Consider the following 15983-nt stretch of genomic DNA (forward strand, 5'->3'; position numbering starts at 1 on the left):
AAGGGAGTAAAAAGGAGAAAGGAAAATCACCTGTGTCATTTAGACCGCCATTTTAAATGGGATCAGTGATAGTTTTAAATATACATAACCTTTACTGATCTGCATTAAAAACATATGGAACAGTTAAAGGCTTCTGTGGTCAATTGACACTGACTGTGCCTTAGTGTGACAGAAAGACTATTAGTAGCTGTTAGGGAATCTGTGAAGGTTTCACTTTAAGCTTTTCTTTTGTTTTCATTTTATGAAGCTTTTAGTGATATTAAAGAAATTCCAATATCCAAGAGGGACTGGATTTTATTGGAGAAAACTGGCAAAGGAACCAAGATATTGGCAGCAAATAATTATAGAAGGAAAGTTAACAGAATGGGAAGAGGCCAAGGCTGTATTTGGACTGCAGGCTAGAGATTGCCTTCCCTATCAAGGACTGATATCAGAGTATAAGGAAAGAGAACGAAATAGGGGGATCTTAAGTGAAAGACTAGACCTGGTAGAGTTTTTATTAGAATCTAGAATAGAAGCTTCTGTTGAAAAGGGATAATTAGTACAGCATACAAAATATTGCATGATAACTATAAGAATCAGTCAGAGGAGGTTAGAAAGGATCGGGAAGAGAGACTGGATGACCAATTCACAAAGAAAGAAGGGGGATATATGTATGTCTCCCAAATATGCGACAAAGTCTAGAAGATTTTGGATCTTTGCTTGGAAGTGTTTACATATGTATTTTTATACCCCAAGTAGACTCCAAAGAATTTTTACTCAGAGAGACGGCAAATATTGGAGGTGTAATGTGGAAGAAAGAGGCAATTGGGGACATCATTTCCTGGGAAATAATAGGTTGGCACACTTTAAAAATTCCCTGCAGATTACTTTATCAGAAATACTAGGTTTATCAAGGAAGGAGGTTCAACTCCAGACTCTCCTTCAGTATGAAACAGATCCTCCTGCTGGGTCTGTTTCATACTGAAGGAGAGTCTGGAGTTGAACCTCTTCCATTGATAAATCTCCCCTAAGCAGAAATCCTCTTCAATTTTTTCCCTTGGAACTAGACAAACTTTTAACTTAAGCACTCAAGCCATTCATTTCTCAGCCCGGCACTTGCTCAAAACTCATAGCAAGCACTTATAAACCCTAGCACTGCAGAATGACAAGGCTCTCTATTCAACCTTACCAGCCATTCAGTAAAACAGTTTACTGTACCTATCCAGGCATGTCCAAATGGCAGTTTCAGGCGTACTCTCCAGTCCGTCTAGTGAATCCAGGCATTTTGAGGCAATGTTACAATTGCCTCATGTACACAGACAACCCTCTCCTCCTACCAACAAACACTAATACATGCAAGAGATGCAATTATACAGCCAAACTGGAGGCTAAGTGCTCTCAACCCAAGACTGAATCAGACAGTCAAGAGGAGAAGGGAAATACTGGCATCACACCACCAGTCTCACACAGACCTATTAAACCAGCACCGGCAAAAAACACACATAAATACACGAAAAATCTGCAAATGCAACAGAGACCTCCAAAGCAGACATCCAAGCAACCTCCACCCCCCAACACAAACCATGAAACACATACTTCACAAAACCAGTGTGCCACAAAATCACAGCCCTTAAGGCAAAATAACATACCCAACTTACTAGTAATAGGTGACTCTATAGTCAGGCACACTGATGTCCCACTCACTAGGCTGAATAAGAAGAAGGTTACTGTTAGGTGCCCATCAGGTGCCAGGATCCGCCACATAACACAAGCACTCAGGTCACTGCAGAACAAGTACAAATACGACTCTGTCATTGTCCATGTTGGTGTGAATGACCTAAGCCATACTTCCCTGGACTACATGAAAAGAGACATGGAAGAGCTCTCTGATAACATAGCCTAGGCCGGTATGACCCTGACCCTGAGTAGCATCCTGCCCTCATCAAGAATGATACCATGGTATAAAGAAAAAATTATCAATTTCAACAATTGGCTAAGTTTCTGGTGTCATTCAAAGGGGATCCAGTGTCTGTCTGTCTAGGATGATATGCTCGACAAGCCATGCTTCTTCGCTAGAGACAGCTTGCACCTGTCACCCTTAGGCTTTCAAATACTGGATAAGGCTCTTGCCACCCCCATAGTGCCTTTTTTAGGCAAGGCTCAAAAGACAAACCCACCGCCGTAAGTAGCACAAGTAACAAAAATCTGAGCAAGCTAGGGGCTATAATTGACTCTCCAGCTGACACAGACATTCTCCAAAAGGGTCTCACTGAGATGGATACCTGGTGTCAAAATCATGGCCTCACACTAAATGCCAAAAAGGGCATAGTCATCCCCTTTGAAAAAAACAAACTACCCACAAACTACCACATATGTGGTAGTCCCCTACATACGGAAAACATAATAAGGGGTCTGGGGACCCAAGTAGATAGTAATCTCTCCATTGATAATCACATTGCCAAAGTGGTTAGAAAATTCTTCTATGTGGCTCACCTAATCACAAAAGGGTTTGCATCCAGATCAAAAGAGGTCATTGTGCCCCTCTACTCATCACTCATCAGACCCATCATAGAGTACAATGCCCCATTTGGGATGTACCTTACAAGACACCTGCAACAGCTGGAAAGACCACAGAAGTACCTCACCAAGAGGATCACTGGCCTCAAACAGATGCCCTATGCAGCTCAACTGAAGAAACTCCAGCTGTACTAGGTTGCATACTGCCTACTCAGAGATGATCTCTGCCTGACATAAAAGGACATGTCCAGCCCAGAATTTATGGACATGCTCCACCTAATGAAAACCTTATCCTCTCGAGCCACATGCTCTAGGGATCTAAACCTCACCACAACAATAAATAGGATGTGCTGGAGGGATAGATTCCTGTCCCAGGGACTTCCCATGCTTTGGAACAAGATTCCAGTCTACATTAAGCAGAGCTTCTCGCTAACACTCTTCAAGAGAAACCTTGACAAGTGGATGGGAAACAAAGTTTACTCTGGGGATCATTTCAGTGGCTCTGCTGGACAGAAGCACAGGGAACTAATCTAAGGGGGCAGCGAAAACCAACACATTCTGGCTAGGTTTATAAATGCCTTTGGGCAGATAGCCTAGTACCTAGCTATGAACCTAAATAACCTTAAATGAACACCTATCCTTCAGGATGGCACATTCAATAGTGTAAAAGCTTTATTTTGTTATTAGGTGCCTATGTTTACATTATCAACACATTGCACAATGGAAGAAGAACCCACAGCTTTGTAATCCAAAACTAGATATGCTATTGACTGTACCATACTGCTGGCATGTGCGTGTCAACACCCTTCAAACAGTCTTCAATAATTACTAGGTCTGGGGTTTTTTTTTTTTTGGATTAATATCAGATGATGGAAAAAAGAAACATGAAATAGTTATGTGTTAGGGAAGTGAAGGGTAAAGTAAACAGTAAAGTTAGACAAGGGCATTTGATGTTTCAGGAATGAGACTGGGGTGAGGGTAAACTGTGTGCGCTATCAGATGTCACGGTAGCTATGCAGACTAGTAACATCATATACTATATAAACGTAACCCCAGATTCCTTTTTTACAGGTGTAGCAGGAAGTCTGTATGTGAAAGAGCCGAGGAGGAAGGCCACTGGTTGTGGAGCCCTAACAATTCCTGTGTCACTACTGTTACCGCTGAGCCTGAATTAACGACTGTATCACAAGGTATGAATTTATATACTGCTCCACGTACACAGATGTAGTTTGTTTTATTTATTTTTAAGGGGTGGTTCTGCTGATCTAAATCAGTTTTCCAAATACATTCTTCAAGGTACATTGAAAAGGAAGAATCTATATTTTATGATAGAAAATGTCCTTAGCAGAACACAACTGATTTTAATTATTTTTCTATTTTATTGCATGACATTTTAAATATAAGCCATGAAATCTTAATATTTTAGCTTGTGCTGACATCTGAAACTTACTGCATGGCCAGAATGTGTCTGAATTTGAAAACAAATACCCATTGCCTGTTAAAAATCAATAGTTTATGTGTGTTACAGCATGACTCAAACTCAGCTGGTATTAAAATAATCCGTCTGAAAGTTTGTAGGCGTTTGGTGAGTGGTAACATGGAAATGATTTTATTTAGTCATTTTGAGTGTCTGAAAGTCATGATTTTGAAATCATGAGTCACTGTAATAGAAAGGATCTTTAAAAGACTTTATCTTTTTACAAGAGTATTTTGGAGTTTGTAAGACCTGTCTGCAGGAAGAATTCCACAGTGAATGAGAAACAGTGTATTACCACTTAAGAGAAGTCGGCTAAGGTCAGTATTTAGTTGTCGATCTGAAGTTGCAAATTAACAGTTAACTTTAGTGTAGAGCATAGAGCGAGATGATTACGCTCTAATATTGTGAAAAAGAGAAACCAGTTAAGTGATTCTGTAACACAAGACCTGATCTTAATAATTATTAACCACTTCGGCTTCAGTTGTTAAGATCGGTTTTCAAGCAAGGCAGTTACACCTGCCAGCACTGGCCAGCAAATGACAGTGACAGAATTAAAAACAGAGTTGTTTCAGCCTGCTGCCTGTGTCAGTAATATGTCCTCAGCTTTCTGTAATATAAGAGAATGTGTTACACTGTCTTTCTGACAATGCTTGCCAAGTGCTTTATGACTTTGAAAGGAAAACACTTTGCTCTTTTTTCTGCAACTAGTAGTAGATGGAGCAACTAAAGCTCCGTGCACTAAAAAGAATTGTGATCACGGCACCAATTATAACATTTTTATTTCATGTTCTCAACATGGATGCCAAGATTCAACTCTTGATCTTCACTGTTGAGGTGATTTTCTTGGCATCCAAGGCATGAACACATAATAAGTTGGTTATCATCTGATACCCCATCATAATCCTCTGTATCGTCATTTGTAAATCTGAGTTTCGATTTAACTTTTTGTTTCATAGAAATTAACTTTTGCTTTGTGATATCCATTAAAATGTTTTTTTCTTGACAAGTTTGTATTTCTAGTTAGCTTAATTAAAACATTCAGATAACAAATCCAAATAATAACTCAAATACGTTTTAGAACAAAGAATAACATAATACAAGTTACTTTTTATTATACCATTGGCAGTGTTGAGCAAACAACCATAAGTTGGGTTTTACCATAAAAAATTCTTATAGCCCATCCAGAATGAGACCTGACTGCTGAAAGAAATGAATAACGTTGTTGTATCTTTCGACTTTTCCCAGTTAGGGGTCGCCACAGCGGAAATGAATAATGATCCGTCAAAATTCACAACAAAATAAAGAGTCAGATAAGCATCGGTGGAAAAATGTACTTTAGATAAACTACAATAGTCACTGACTTCATACTATACTAGTGCTATTTCACATTTAATATACATTCCTGGTCTTATTTCAAATGCTCTTCATACTCTTTTATCGGAAATATGAAATCCATTCTATTACACTCCACTGAATACATTTTGAGGATTAAAGGTAGTTTAAGGAGTAGATCTCTACCATTTATCTGGGATGTATTACTAACCAGATTTCAAGAATCACTGCTGAGTGGTGATTTATGGTTGATGGTTTCACAGATGTTTACTGATTCATAAATGTTTACAGAACATGTTAGATTTGTTAACCAGGTAAGTGAACTGATCCAGGGATCCTTTTCAACAGTGACCCAGACCACAAAAGCAAAGATAATCACAAGTAGAAAATGTAGTTAGAAATACAAAGAAAAATAGTACCATTAAGACATTAGACAAACATTACATTTAGAAAATATGACAATGAATAAGCTAAACATTATTTACAAGAAGGCAGACTTTATTAATGTTTAAATATACAAGAATTTAAACTTCATTATAAATTTGGAGTTGTATGTTAACTATAATCAGAACGTAAATTCTGAGACTTCAGTGGTTGTTAGTTTATCTACAGAAGTACAATCTGAAAAAATACAAACCTGTCTAGGAACAATACATAATATATAGCACACAGCAGATATGCTGAATAGAGCATATTTACCAGAGAAGCATGAAGAATTGCTATAAAGAGAACTAGAGGTTCATTGGGTGTTACCACAGTTAGCCAGTCAGAGAATCCAAAGTAAAAAAAAGTCCAGAGATGTACTGACACTAAGAAAAGTAGTTATTGTAAGTCCTTATAGTGAAAGTCTGAGCAAAAATCACTAAGGAACATAACCAAGTCTATTGTTCCATGGAAGAAAATAAGTTGTGTAGAACATAATGTTCAAAGATGACAAATAGCAACTTCCAATTAACTTAGAAAATAACCTCTTAAGAGGATACATGAATCATATCTTGGAATAATAAAATACAAATAAATAGTATGGAATATAATATATATTGGCCAGGAAAGTTGACTGGTCAGAACATGTGTTACAGAACCAGACAGGTGTTCATGAAAATGAATTCATTAGTACAATCTATCCCTATCTGTCAACCTCCTTCTTTAAATAAAACAGGAAAGTTATGTCACAAATTGCAGTTAATGGAAAGATTCATTTTATAATATTAAAGAATATGAAAGAGAACTGAGTATCTGTTGTAGGTCTCTAAAAATTATGAATAGAATTGTCACTTAAAACCTAGACTCTTTAAAAAAAGTTTAATGATATATCATCATTTAGTGATATACATGGAATATCATAACAAACTGATATAAAATAGTACATATACTATTTTATAATAATATGTACAGTAATTCATATAATAACTAAACAATATATAGTTCCCAACTTCGGAAAACAAAGTTCTAAATGTTCATTCAGTCCTGAGGCCAGAGATCCCCTTTGTTTGTTACCTGTCAAACTTTTCTGCCAACCTGTTTTGTTATTGGGAGTTCTTGTTAGCTTATCTATGCCAGTAAACAGAAGAGATGCTCTAGGATGTTTCACCTTATCATTATGTAAAGTGCTACTATTTTTACGACAATGTATATCGCTTAAATGGCCAGTTATATATGTTTAGAACATCCTAGAAGTTTTACCAACATAGCAAGAACACAAAGCCAGGTAAATAACCCATTCAGATCCACAAAAAAAATCAAGTGTCATTCTTTAAAAAATGATGTATTCACTGAAGAAAAACTCTTATTTCTAATTACATATTTGCACAAAGAATCATTTTTCCATGGTGCACAATCTGTCACATTTAAACTTGCGATAGTGATTTGGAAAGTTATTTGTCTAAATATCTGTCAAACAAATCCAAATGTTCCAATTTTTTGAACAACTGTTTTCTGTCGCCTAAAAGTGAATATACATGCATCAGTATCATATTAAAAAGATCAAAGTCACTATGCAAAATATCCCACTGGTTGTTGATAGTTTCACTAATTTTATTAATATTAGTACCCTAACTTGTAACAAAAGGCATTTTGTGTTCCTGGTCAGTGTGAGTACCTTGTATTTTATCAGTCCTTGTCTTTGGCTAGTGTCTGCCATATTGGTGGGCGTAAACCTTATGGATAAATCTGTGTGTACATTCTTCTGACCGTTTCTGGAATTCTTCAACTTCTGAGCAAACTCTTTTAAGTCATAAAAGTTGCAACTTGGGTTTGTTTTGCATTATATGATTTGGGCGAGAACTAATGACATGTAATAAGGAATTCTTACTAAAGGGGCTCCTGTATGCTATGGTCTTCAAATTATCATTGGAGTTATTGGTTAATAGTACATCAACCTATTTTCATTGAGATATGCTACAAGTTGCTTTAACTCCAGTAAATTAGATTTCAAAGTAAGCCAGCAGTCATCAGTATGCCTGTAACATATATATATCCATGTCTGGCAGGTATTGATTTTGACTGGCATAATAGATTAGTATGTCTTCCAAATATCCCATAAGTAGGCCCATATCCATTTCAGCAAATGATGCTGCTATAATGGTCCATTGTAGTTGGAGATGACACACATTGTTGAATAAAAAAATTGTAAGAGCTATCTCAATTAAACATGAGTAAAAAGTATTAAGCCAAGGAACCAGTATCTAAGGATTCTAATCTAACTGAGGGATACTGGTTTATAAGGCTCTTAAATCTAATTCATGCAAGAGCCATGCTTTTCTTTCATATGTACTTCATTAATAAATTGCAAAAATTCCATCAAATCTTTTAGCTTCCCTCTTACTAGTTGTAGAGGAGGGGACAAGTGCAAATCTTAGAAATTAGATAGAAATTAATTTTTTTTTATTACTTATTTATTTATTTATCCTGTGTTGACAGGTAAGTCCCACTAGGCTAGTGACCACATTTCAGGGAAGACCTGAGGTGGTATTTATACTACTAAGGAAATGTGGCCAGGGTGTCAGGGAAATTCCACTACTCTTTGTTTACTACACAATTTTGTGTTTATAGCACAGTGGCAGCTGGGAGTAGAATTGCAGAGCGTGTATGGCAGAGGTATATCAGGTACATGACATAGAGAATGAGAGGAGAGTGATGTTAATACAGATACACATCAGGAACATCGGGTAAGAGAATGAGAGGAGAGTGATGTTAATACAGATATGGTGCATTTGGAGTTTTTGTTTCAACAAAATGTATTTGGTGAGACCAAGTCATAGAAAATCTTACAGGCTGACAGCAAAGGAAGAAGGAACTGAAACTGCAACCCTTCAATCAGGAAGGTTGCAGGATGGATTTCTTCAAGAAATGCTGAAAAATGGAGAGCCAGACGATGGCAAGAGGACACAAATAATGCATAAAATTCCACAAGATGAGAAAGAAAGAGTTAAAAAGTCCAGAATGAGGAAAAAAAGGAAGGGAAGAAGGAAAACAGAATTACTAAGAGATGGTGGCAGAGAGAGCAGCGGATAAAGAAGAGAAGCAAAGAAAATCGGAGTGGAAGAGAACAGAGAAAGAAATACACAGAATATAATCAAAAATACAACAGATATTATATATGTAAGGACCAGCACAAGCAATACAACAGATATTATATATGTAAGGACCAGCACAAGCAATACAACAGATATTATATATGTAAGGACCAGCACAAGCAATACAACAGATATTATATATGTAAGGACCAGCACAAACAATACAACAGATATTATATATGTAAGGACCAGCACAAGCAATACAACAGATATTATATATGTAAGGACCAGCACAAGCAATACAACAGATATTATATATGTAAGGACCATTACAAGCAATGCAACAGATATTATATATGTAAGGACCAGCACAAGCAATGCAACAGATATTATATATGTAAGGACCAGCACAAGCAATACAACAGATATTATATATGTAAGGACCAGCACAAGCAATACAACAGATATTATATATGTAAGGACCAGCACAAGCAATGCAACAGATATTATATATGTAAGGACCAGCACAAGCAATGCAATAGATATTATATATGTAAGGACCAGCACAAGCAATGCAACAGATATTATATATGTAAGGACCAGCACAAGCAATATAACAGATATTATATATGTAAGGACCAGCACAAGCAATGCAACAGATATTATATATATAAGGACCAGCACAAGCAATGCAACAGATATTATATATGTAAGGACCTGCACAAGCAATACAACAGCTATTATATATGTAAGGACCAGCACAAGCAATGCAACAGATACTATATATGTAAGGACCAAGGAAGGTAAAGCTTGTAGGTTCTTCCTTTGGAATATACTGTACTATACCACCGTAGTAATCATAGATCAGTGAGTAAACCCTTCTTGATGAAATAAAGCACTGGATTCTTAATTTTCAGAGCAATCTTTATTGAATAATTGATAAGTGATACTATGCACAGATATAATAACTGGGACAATGTAATTGTGCTTTTGGAATAAAGGTACCAGATGTAAGAGCACTTCTTTTATTAGTAAATATATTTTGTGACATTATATTTGAAGCTGGAAAAGGGATGGAAAAGTTCCTTAAAGAATGTAAAGTGAAGGAAAATGACTTTTTATGGAAAAAATGTTGTTTACACAACATAAAATAGAGAGTTAAAGTAAAGAGTGACTGTACAGTTTAGGACTGATGGTGAAAAAAAGGCTTTGGAAAATTATTTAAAAATGTATGTGAAAATGCAGATGACTTTGTAAATGATAAATATAAGAGAGGCATATAGTCTGGGAGATGGGAATATGCTGTAACTAAAATTGGAAAATGGCATTATTCAACATATCCACAGTGCTATTAATGCTGATTTTGTTAGAGGGGTTTAAAAGTTCATAGGTTCATATATGTGCATTAGGCTGACAACCACTAGGGCCCTTATAAGCCAAGCCATGCAGCCCAGGTGTGAGCCTCAAATTTGATTTATATAGGAGAGATTTACTGACTGCTTTGCTCCATCAGAGACATAGGCACCAGACTGGGGTGAATTTCAGATTATCCATCCTTTGGTCCAAGTTGCACTTAAATAAGGTTTGGGAGAAGCTCTGCTTCACATGGATGGGAGCCTGTTTCAGAGAATGGGGATTGTCTGAGAAACATAGCTGCCTCTCCAATATGTCTTATTTATGTTAAAAGCAAAATGTTTATCTTTTTAACTAGTAGTTCTGATACTGTTTGTGTTGCAGAAGTGAAAATGGTTCATGAAACAGGGTCCAGGGTTGCCTTGTATGTCAAGAGGATATCTTCTTTCAGCAGTCTATTTGATACAGAGTAAAAAGACAGGGCTCTGAAGCAATTAGCATAGGAGATTTTGTTTACTCCATGTATTTTTTTGTAAGCAACCTTTGCTGACACTGCAGTAGCTACATGCGTCTGGTCAGGTACATACCAAAGGGGACATTGTACTCTATAATGGGTCTTATGAGGGCCAAGTACAGTAGCACAATGACCTCTCTGGACCTAGATGTCATGCCCTTACTTATAAGTTGAGCAACCTAGAAGGATTTTGTTAGTACCTTGGACACATATTGCTCCAAGGCTAGATTACTGTTTACGAGTTCCCAGATCCCTGACTAGTGAATCAACTTTTGTAGGTGCTTTATTGATGACACAGTTACATAGGGGTGGCTGACTTCCCAAAAGGTACTATAATGCATTTCTTGGCACTGGGTTTTAAGCCATGGCTTTGGCATCAAGCATTTTCTGTGTTAGACCTTCCTGAAAGGTGCTCTCATCTTGGGGTATTCAATGACTGCTCCCACTTTGTAGTTATCTGCGAACTGCATCAGCCAGAGGCCTTTGACACTGGCTTTGACATCCAAGAAGCAGATGCCAAAGAGGAGGGACTCCACTGGTGACCAGCCTCTTTGTGGAGGTGGCCTCACTGATCCTAACTTCTTGGTTCCTATCCATGTTATAAAGGGGTTTATTCCTAGTTCCATAAGTTTGTTGGCAGTGCCCAAATAGGGCATTGTATCAAATGCTTTAGCCAGGTAGGTGGTCTGCACCACATTCCCCTCATCCATTGCCTTAGTGACCTTTCAAAGAAGTCCACCAGGTTCAGTAAGCATGACCTTCCTTTGACAAAGCCAAACTGGGATGGATCCAGTGTCTAGAGGTTTCCTATGTCCTTGTTGATAATTTCCATGATATTTTTTTTCCATTGCTTTGCAAATAAAACTAGTCAGACTAATGGCTCTGTAGTTTCCAGGATCTGTTGAAGGTCCTCCCTTATGAAGGGAGTTAATTGTTATAGTCCTCTATTCTCATGGTACAGAGCCTGTTTTAAGACTATGGTTAAATAGTGACTCCTGGGGTCCTGATAAGTCATATTTTACACTGTTCGGGAGGCATCTGGGGATGTTAATGGGGTCCATTGAGGCAGTGTTGTTGGTTTTAGCGAGCACACCCAGTACATGTTCCCTAACTGTAGTCAGAGGGGTTATATTTGAGCATATTTCTTGGGGGATGGTTGGGGGTGAGATGGGAGTAAGCTGAAACTGAATCTGTCTGCTTACAGGTTTGCTACAGCACCAGGCTCACTGAATGTGGCACTATTAACCAAAAGTTTAACACATCATTGCATGCTGTCCTTGAGGCTTCTGACATGGCTGAAGAAGGCCTTATAGCAGTCTTTCACCTGGAAGGGTAACTTAACCTCAAAGTTGCCTTTGTTTTACCTAATTAGCCCTCTTAGTTTGATAATAGAGTTTTTATCTTTATGTAAACTGCCATTCGTGATTTTTGCATTAGTTTTTCCTTTTGTTGTATATTCTGTTTAATTTGGGATGCCACCAGAGTGATATATTTCTGGGACTAGGTAATTTCTAAGATACTGAGGCCAACCAAAAACATGTTTTCTTATGGGACAGAAGAACACTTGATTGGACACAATAGGAGAAGATGTATGCAAAGTGGAGAGAAAGGGCATATTCCAAAAGAGTGTGTTGCTGAATATTATAAATAAAAGGACATTGTTGTGTGTATTGTGGGGAACAGAGGGAAATGTGATGATTAAAAATGTTATAGAAAATGTAAGTGAAAAGGAACATGTAAAAGAAAATGGCATTACCGATGACACAGGGAAAGTTCTAGAAGAACTAGAAAATGGAAAGAGGGTGGGGAAGAGGTGATGTCAGTCCCTTTGTTGAAAGCATTTATGAGAAACTGGCAAGTGAAGAGAGAGAGAAGAACAGAATGTAAGATGGCAACAAATAAAAGGAAGACATTTTATTGGGAGAAAAGTGTGATCGGTAGAAAAAGCTTTAAACAAAAATTTTTAAAAGAACAAAAATGGAATGGATAATTAAAATCTAGTGTCTCAATGTGAATAATTTGGTGAATGATGTGATAAGATTAATGATTTATAAATGTGCTACCTTAGAAACTGATATAATACAACTAAGACGTGTAACATTAAAAAAAATAAAAAAAATCAATTAATAAGACTGTGGGGAAGTAAATTGTGTGGAATTTGGTGGTGGAATGACGTGCAGGTATAGTAGTGGTAAGATAGTGAGAATATACTGAAGTGGTAGATCACATGGTAGTGCATCACTGGTGCATGATCTTAGCAATGCCAATAAGAATTATTGTGGTATATGCTTATTCAGACATGTAAAGCAGTTGGCATAATGTTTAAGGTCTTTGCCTCTCTTGCATAAGGTACAAGGTTCAATCTTGACCTCTGGCTAATGCCTGTGTGGAGTTTGTATGTTCTGTCTGTGTCTCTGTGGGGTTGCTGCCATCTCCCAAAATCATGCCTGGTATTTCCTCTTGAAACTTACCTAACAATGGAGTAGTGGTCAGCAACACAGACTTGAGATGGTGCCTAGCGGGGAAGATTTGTACGGATTAACTGCTTTAGGCCTCAGCTGTGGTGCACAGTATCCTCTAGGAGAACATGTCTCATAGAGCATCCAGCCTACTCTAACCTACACTATGGACCCATACTGCATCCAGCCTAGGGCAATCCTTCCCAGGGCAAGTAACCTGTTGCCAGTGAAGATGAATTTTGCTCTTTCCCAAACTGTAGTGTGATCTCAGAGTTCGTATATTTAATTGGGGAGGGTGTGGGGGGTGCAGCCCCCCCACCTGGGTGGGTTTTGAGTGTTCCGGGGTTGGTTTTGTGTGTGTTTGGGTGACTTAGTACTTACCCTGGAAAGTATTTTGTTCATTTGGTCTGTCAATGAAGTTGGTTTTCATGGATGTCATCTCAATGACTCCATCTTCGACGATGTCGGCTTTTGATATTCTAAGGTAGACCAGCTGAAGACCTGAAAGTTGAATGGAAAGAAAGCACAAGAGTTCAGAGAAATATGCAGGGCTCTAGTACCTCAAAAAACACACAGAAGACTAGAAATATGCAGGGCTCTAGTACTTCAAAAAACACACAGGAGACTAGAAATATGCAGGGCTCTAGTACCTCAAAAACACACAGGAGACTAGAAATATGCAGGGCTCTAGTACCTCAAAAACACACAGGAGACTAGAAATATGCAGGGCTCTAGTACCTCAAAAACACACAGGAGACTAGAAATATGCAGGGCTCTAGTACCTCAAAAAACACACAGGAGACTAGAAATCTGCAGGGCTCTAGTACCTCAAAAACACACAGGAGACTAGAAATATGCAGGGTTCTAGTACCTCAAAAAACACACAGGAGAATAGAAATATGTAGGGCTCTAGTACCTCAAAAAACACACAGGAGACTAGAAATATGCAAGGCTCTAGTACCTCAAAAAACACACAGGAGACTAGAAATATGCAGGGCTCTAGTACCTCAAAAAGAACACAGGAGACTGGAGAAACGATCGCCATCCAAGCTATACTATGCTTCCTAGTACTTCAGCATCAAGCCTTCCAGGAAATAATTCTTCAATAGGATAGTGTTTAATTAAATACAATTCACTGAGGCAATTATTTAATAAATCAATTAGTGAGTCATGGTGATGCAAATGCATAAGAACCAAACAGGTGAATAAAACTAATGTCTTTTGGCTTCTCCCAGTTAGGGGTCGCCACAGCGGAACTCTGGTCTGCTAATGATTGGCAGTGGATTTTTACAGTGCCGAGGTGCCAGCCCAATGCCCAACCTTCAAAGAAGACACGCCCATTCACACACTCACCTACCTGCATGTCTTTAAATGTCACTCAACCACAGGGAGGACATGCAGAATCCACATAGAAGGTGCTCTAGCTGAGAATCGAACCGGAGAACCTCTTGCTGTGAGGCGACGATGCTAACTGCTGCACCACCGCAGCCTTAACAGGTGAATAAAACAATTAATTCTGAAAGACTAACTGACAAATATTTGGTTTACAAGCAACCTGTCTTAAACCTAATAATAATAATATGTGCCAGAAAATTAATATAGTGACGTTTAAAATACATGCTTATATCCAAAACATGCATTGCAATAATATTATAATTTTATATATGCAAATCTAATTCCATATTAAGACAATCAGGCCATAAGGTTCCAAAATTTATAATATACCTGCTTTGTATTCTAAGGAGAGTACTCACATATTCCACGCCTTGTACTGCATATGGCTTGTTTAATACAGTAAAATATAAACCGCTGGCATTACCATTGTGAACAGAATGAAAGTGTTGAGCTACAGGGTTATTAAGCCTCATATTTTTCACATCCCCTAGATGTTCCATTCATGGTGATGATGCTTACATAAACATTAAGGAAAGGGCAGAATTATGTGAACAGCTAAAACTACGTGTAATAGTAAATATGACTATAGACAGGCGATTTTAATTGTGATGTTAGGAAAGTGAAAGGTAAGAGTTCAAAAAACATAAAGTTGAGAGAAGTGATAAGGGTGGGTGAAATGAGGAGAATAAAGGAATTTGTACATATAGAGGAAGCAACGTTAAGGACAGAAATATTTAATGGAGGAAAATGGATAGAGCATGAAGCTATTTAGTCAAGAATAGGAATGAACAAAAGTGATATTAAGCAGGTAAAGGACTAAAGAATTGAATGGGGAACACATTAGAGAAGAATTTCATAGGGAAGAAAACAATTTGTAGAAACATTATATAACTACTAGATTTGTGTATGAAAACTGGACAAAGTGTTGGATTGAATATAAAAAGAAAATTAAAAAGGTTTGTGTAGAAGCAGAAAAATGTATACTTTAAGGAAATAACTGGTACACTTAGCAGAAGACATGATGGATTTGCTAAAAGAAGACAATGAAAATTATGTTACATTGACATGGAATTATGAACAAGATAAAAAATACAGAATTCATTAAAAAGATTATGTTTTCTGGTACAAGGAGCAAAATAAGAGGTGTTAGCATTTTTAGGAAAGAATGTTAAAAAGCAAAAAATATAGAAGTAATAACACAAGAAGTGACAATAAATAATAAAGAACAGAAAGAAACTGAACAAAAAGTAATAAAAGTTATACCAACAGAGGTATGAAAGGAGAACAGACAAAAAGAAAAACATTGTCTGGGGACAGGGTCAGTATTAGAAGTAGAAAATGAAATAATTAAAAGAGTAAAAAAAAAAATAATTGTAGAAGTTGAAACAATACTAATAAAGTGTAATGAAAATTCAGTGTCTCAGACAGATGCTATTGGT

At 37.3% G+C, this 15983-nt stretch overlaps 1 protein-coding gene across 1 annotated transcript in view; it reads left to right on the forward strand.

Annotated features, from left to right (window-relative positions):
- LOC122815936 (plexin-B2-like) overlaps positions 1–15983 on the forward strand; it is a 146260-nt gene that overhangs the window by 55997 nt on the left and 74280 nt on the right. The window contains exon 4 of the mRNA XM_044088801.1: positions 3571–3689. Coding sequence (XP_043944736.1) covers positions 3571–3689 — 119 coding nt within the window. The remainder of the gene's footprint in view (positions 1–3570; positions 3690–15983) is intronic.

Source organism: Protopterus annectens, chromosome 11.part0 (assembly GCF_019279795.1).
Source record: "Protopterus annectens isolate FY-2018-M chromosome 11.part0, PAN1.0, whole genome shotgun sequence".
NCBI lineage: Eukaryota > Metazoa > Chordata > Ceratodontiformes > Protopteridae > Protopterus > Protopterus annectens.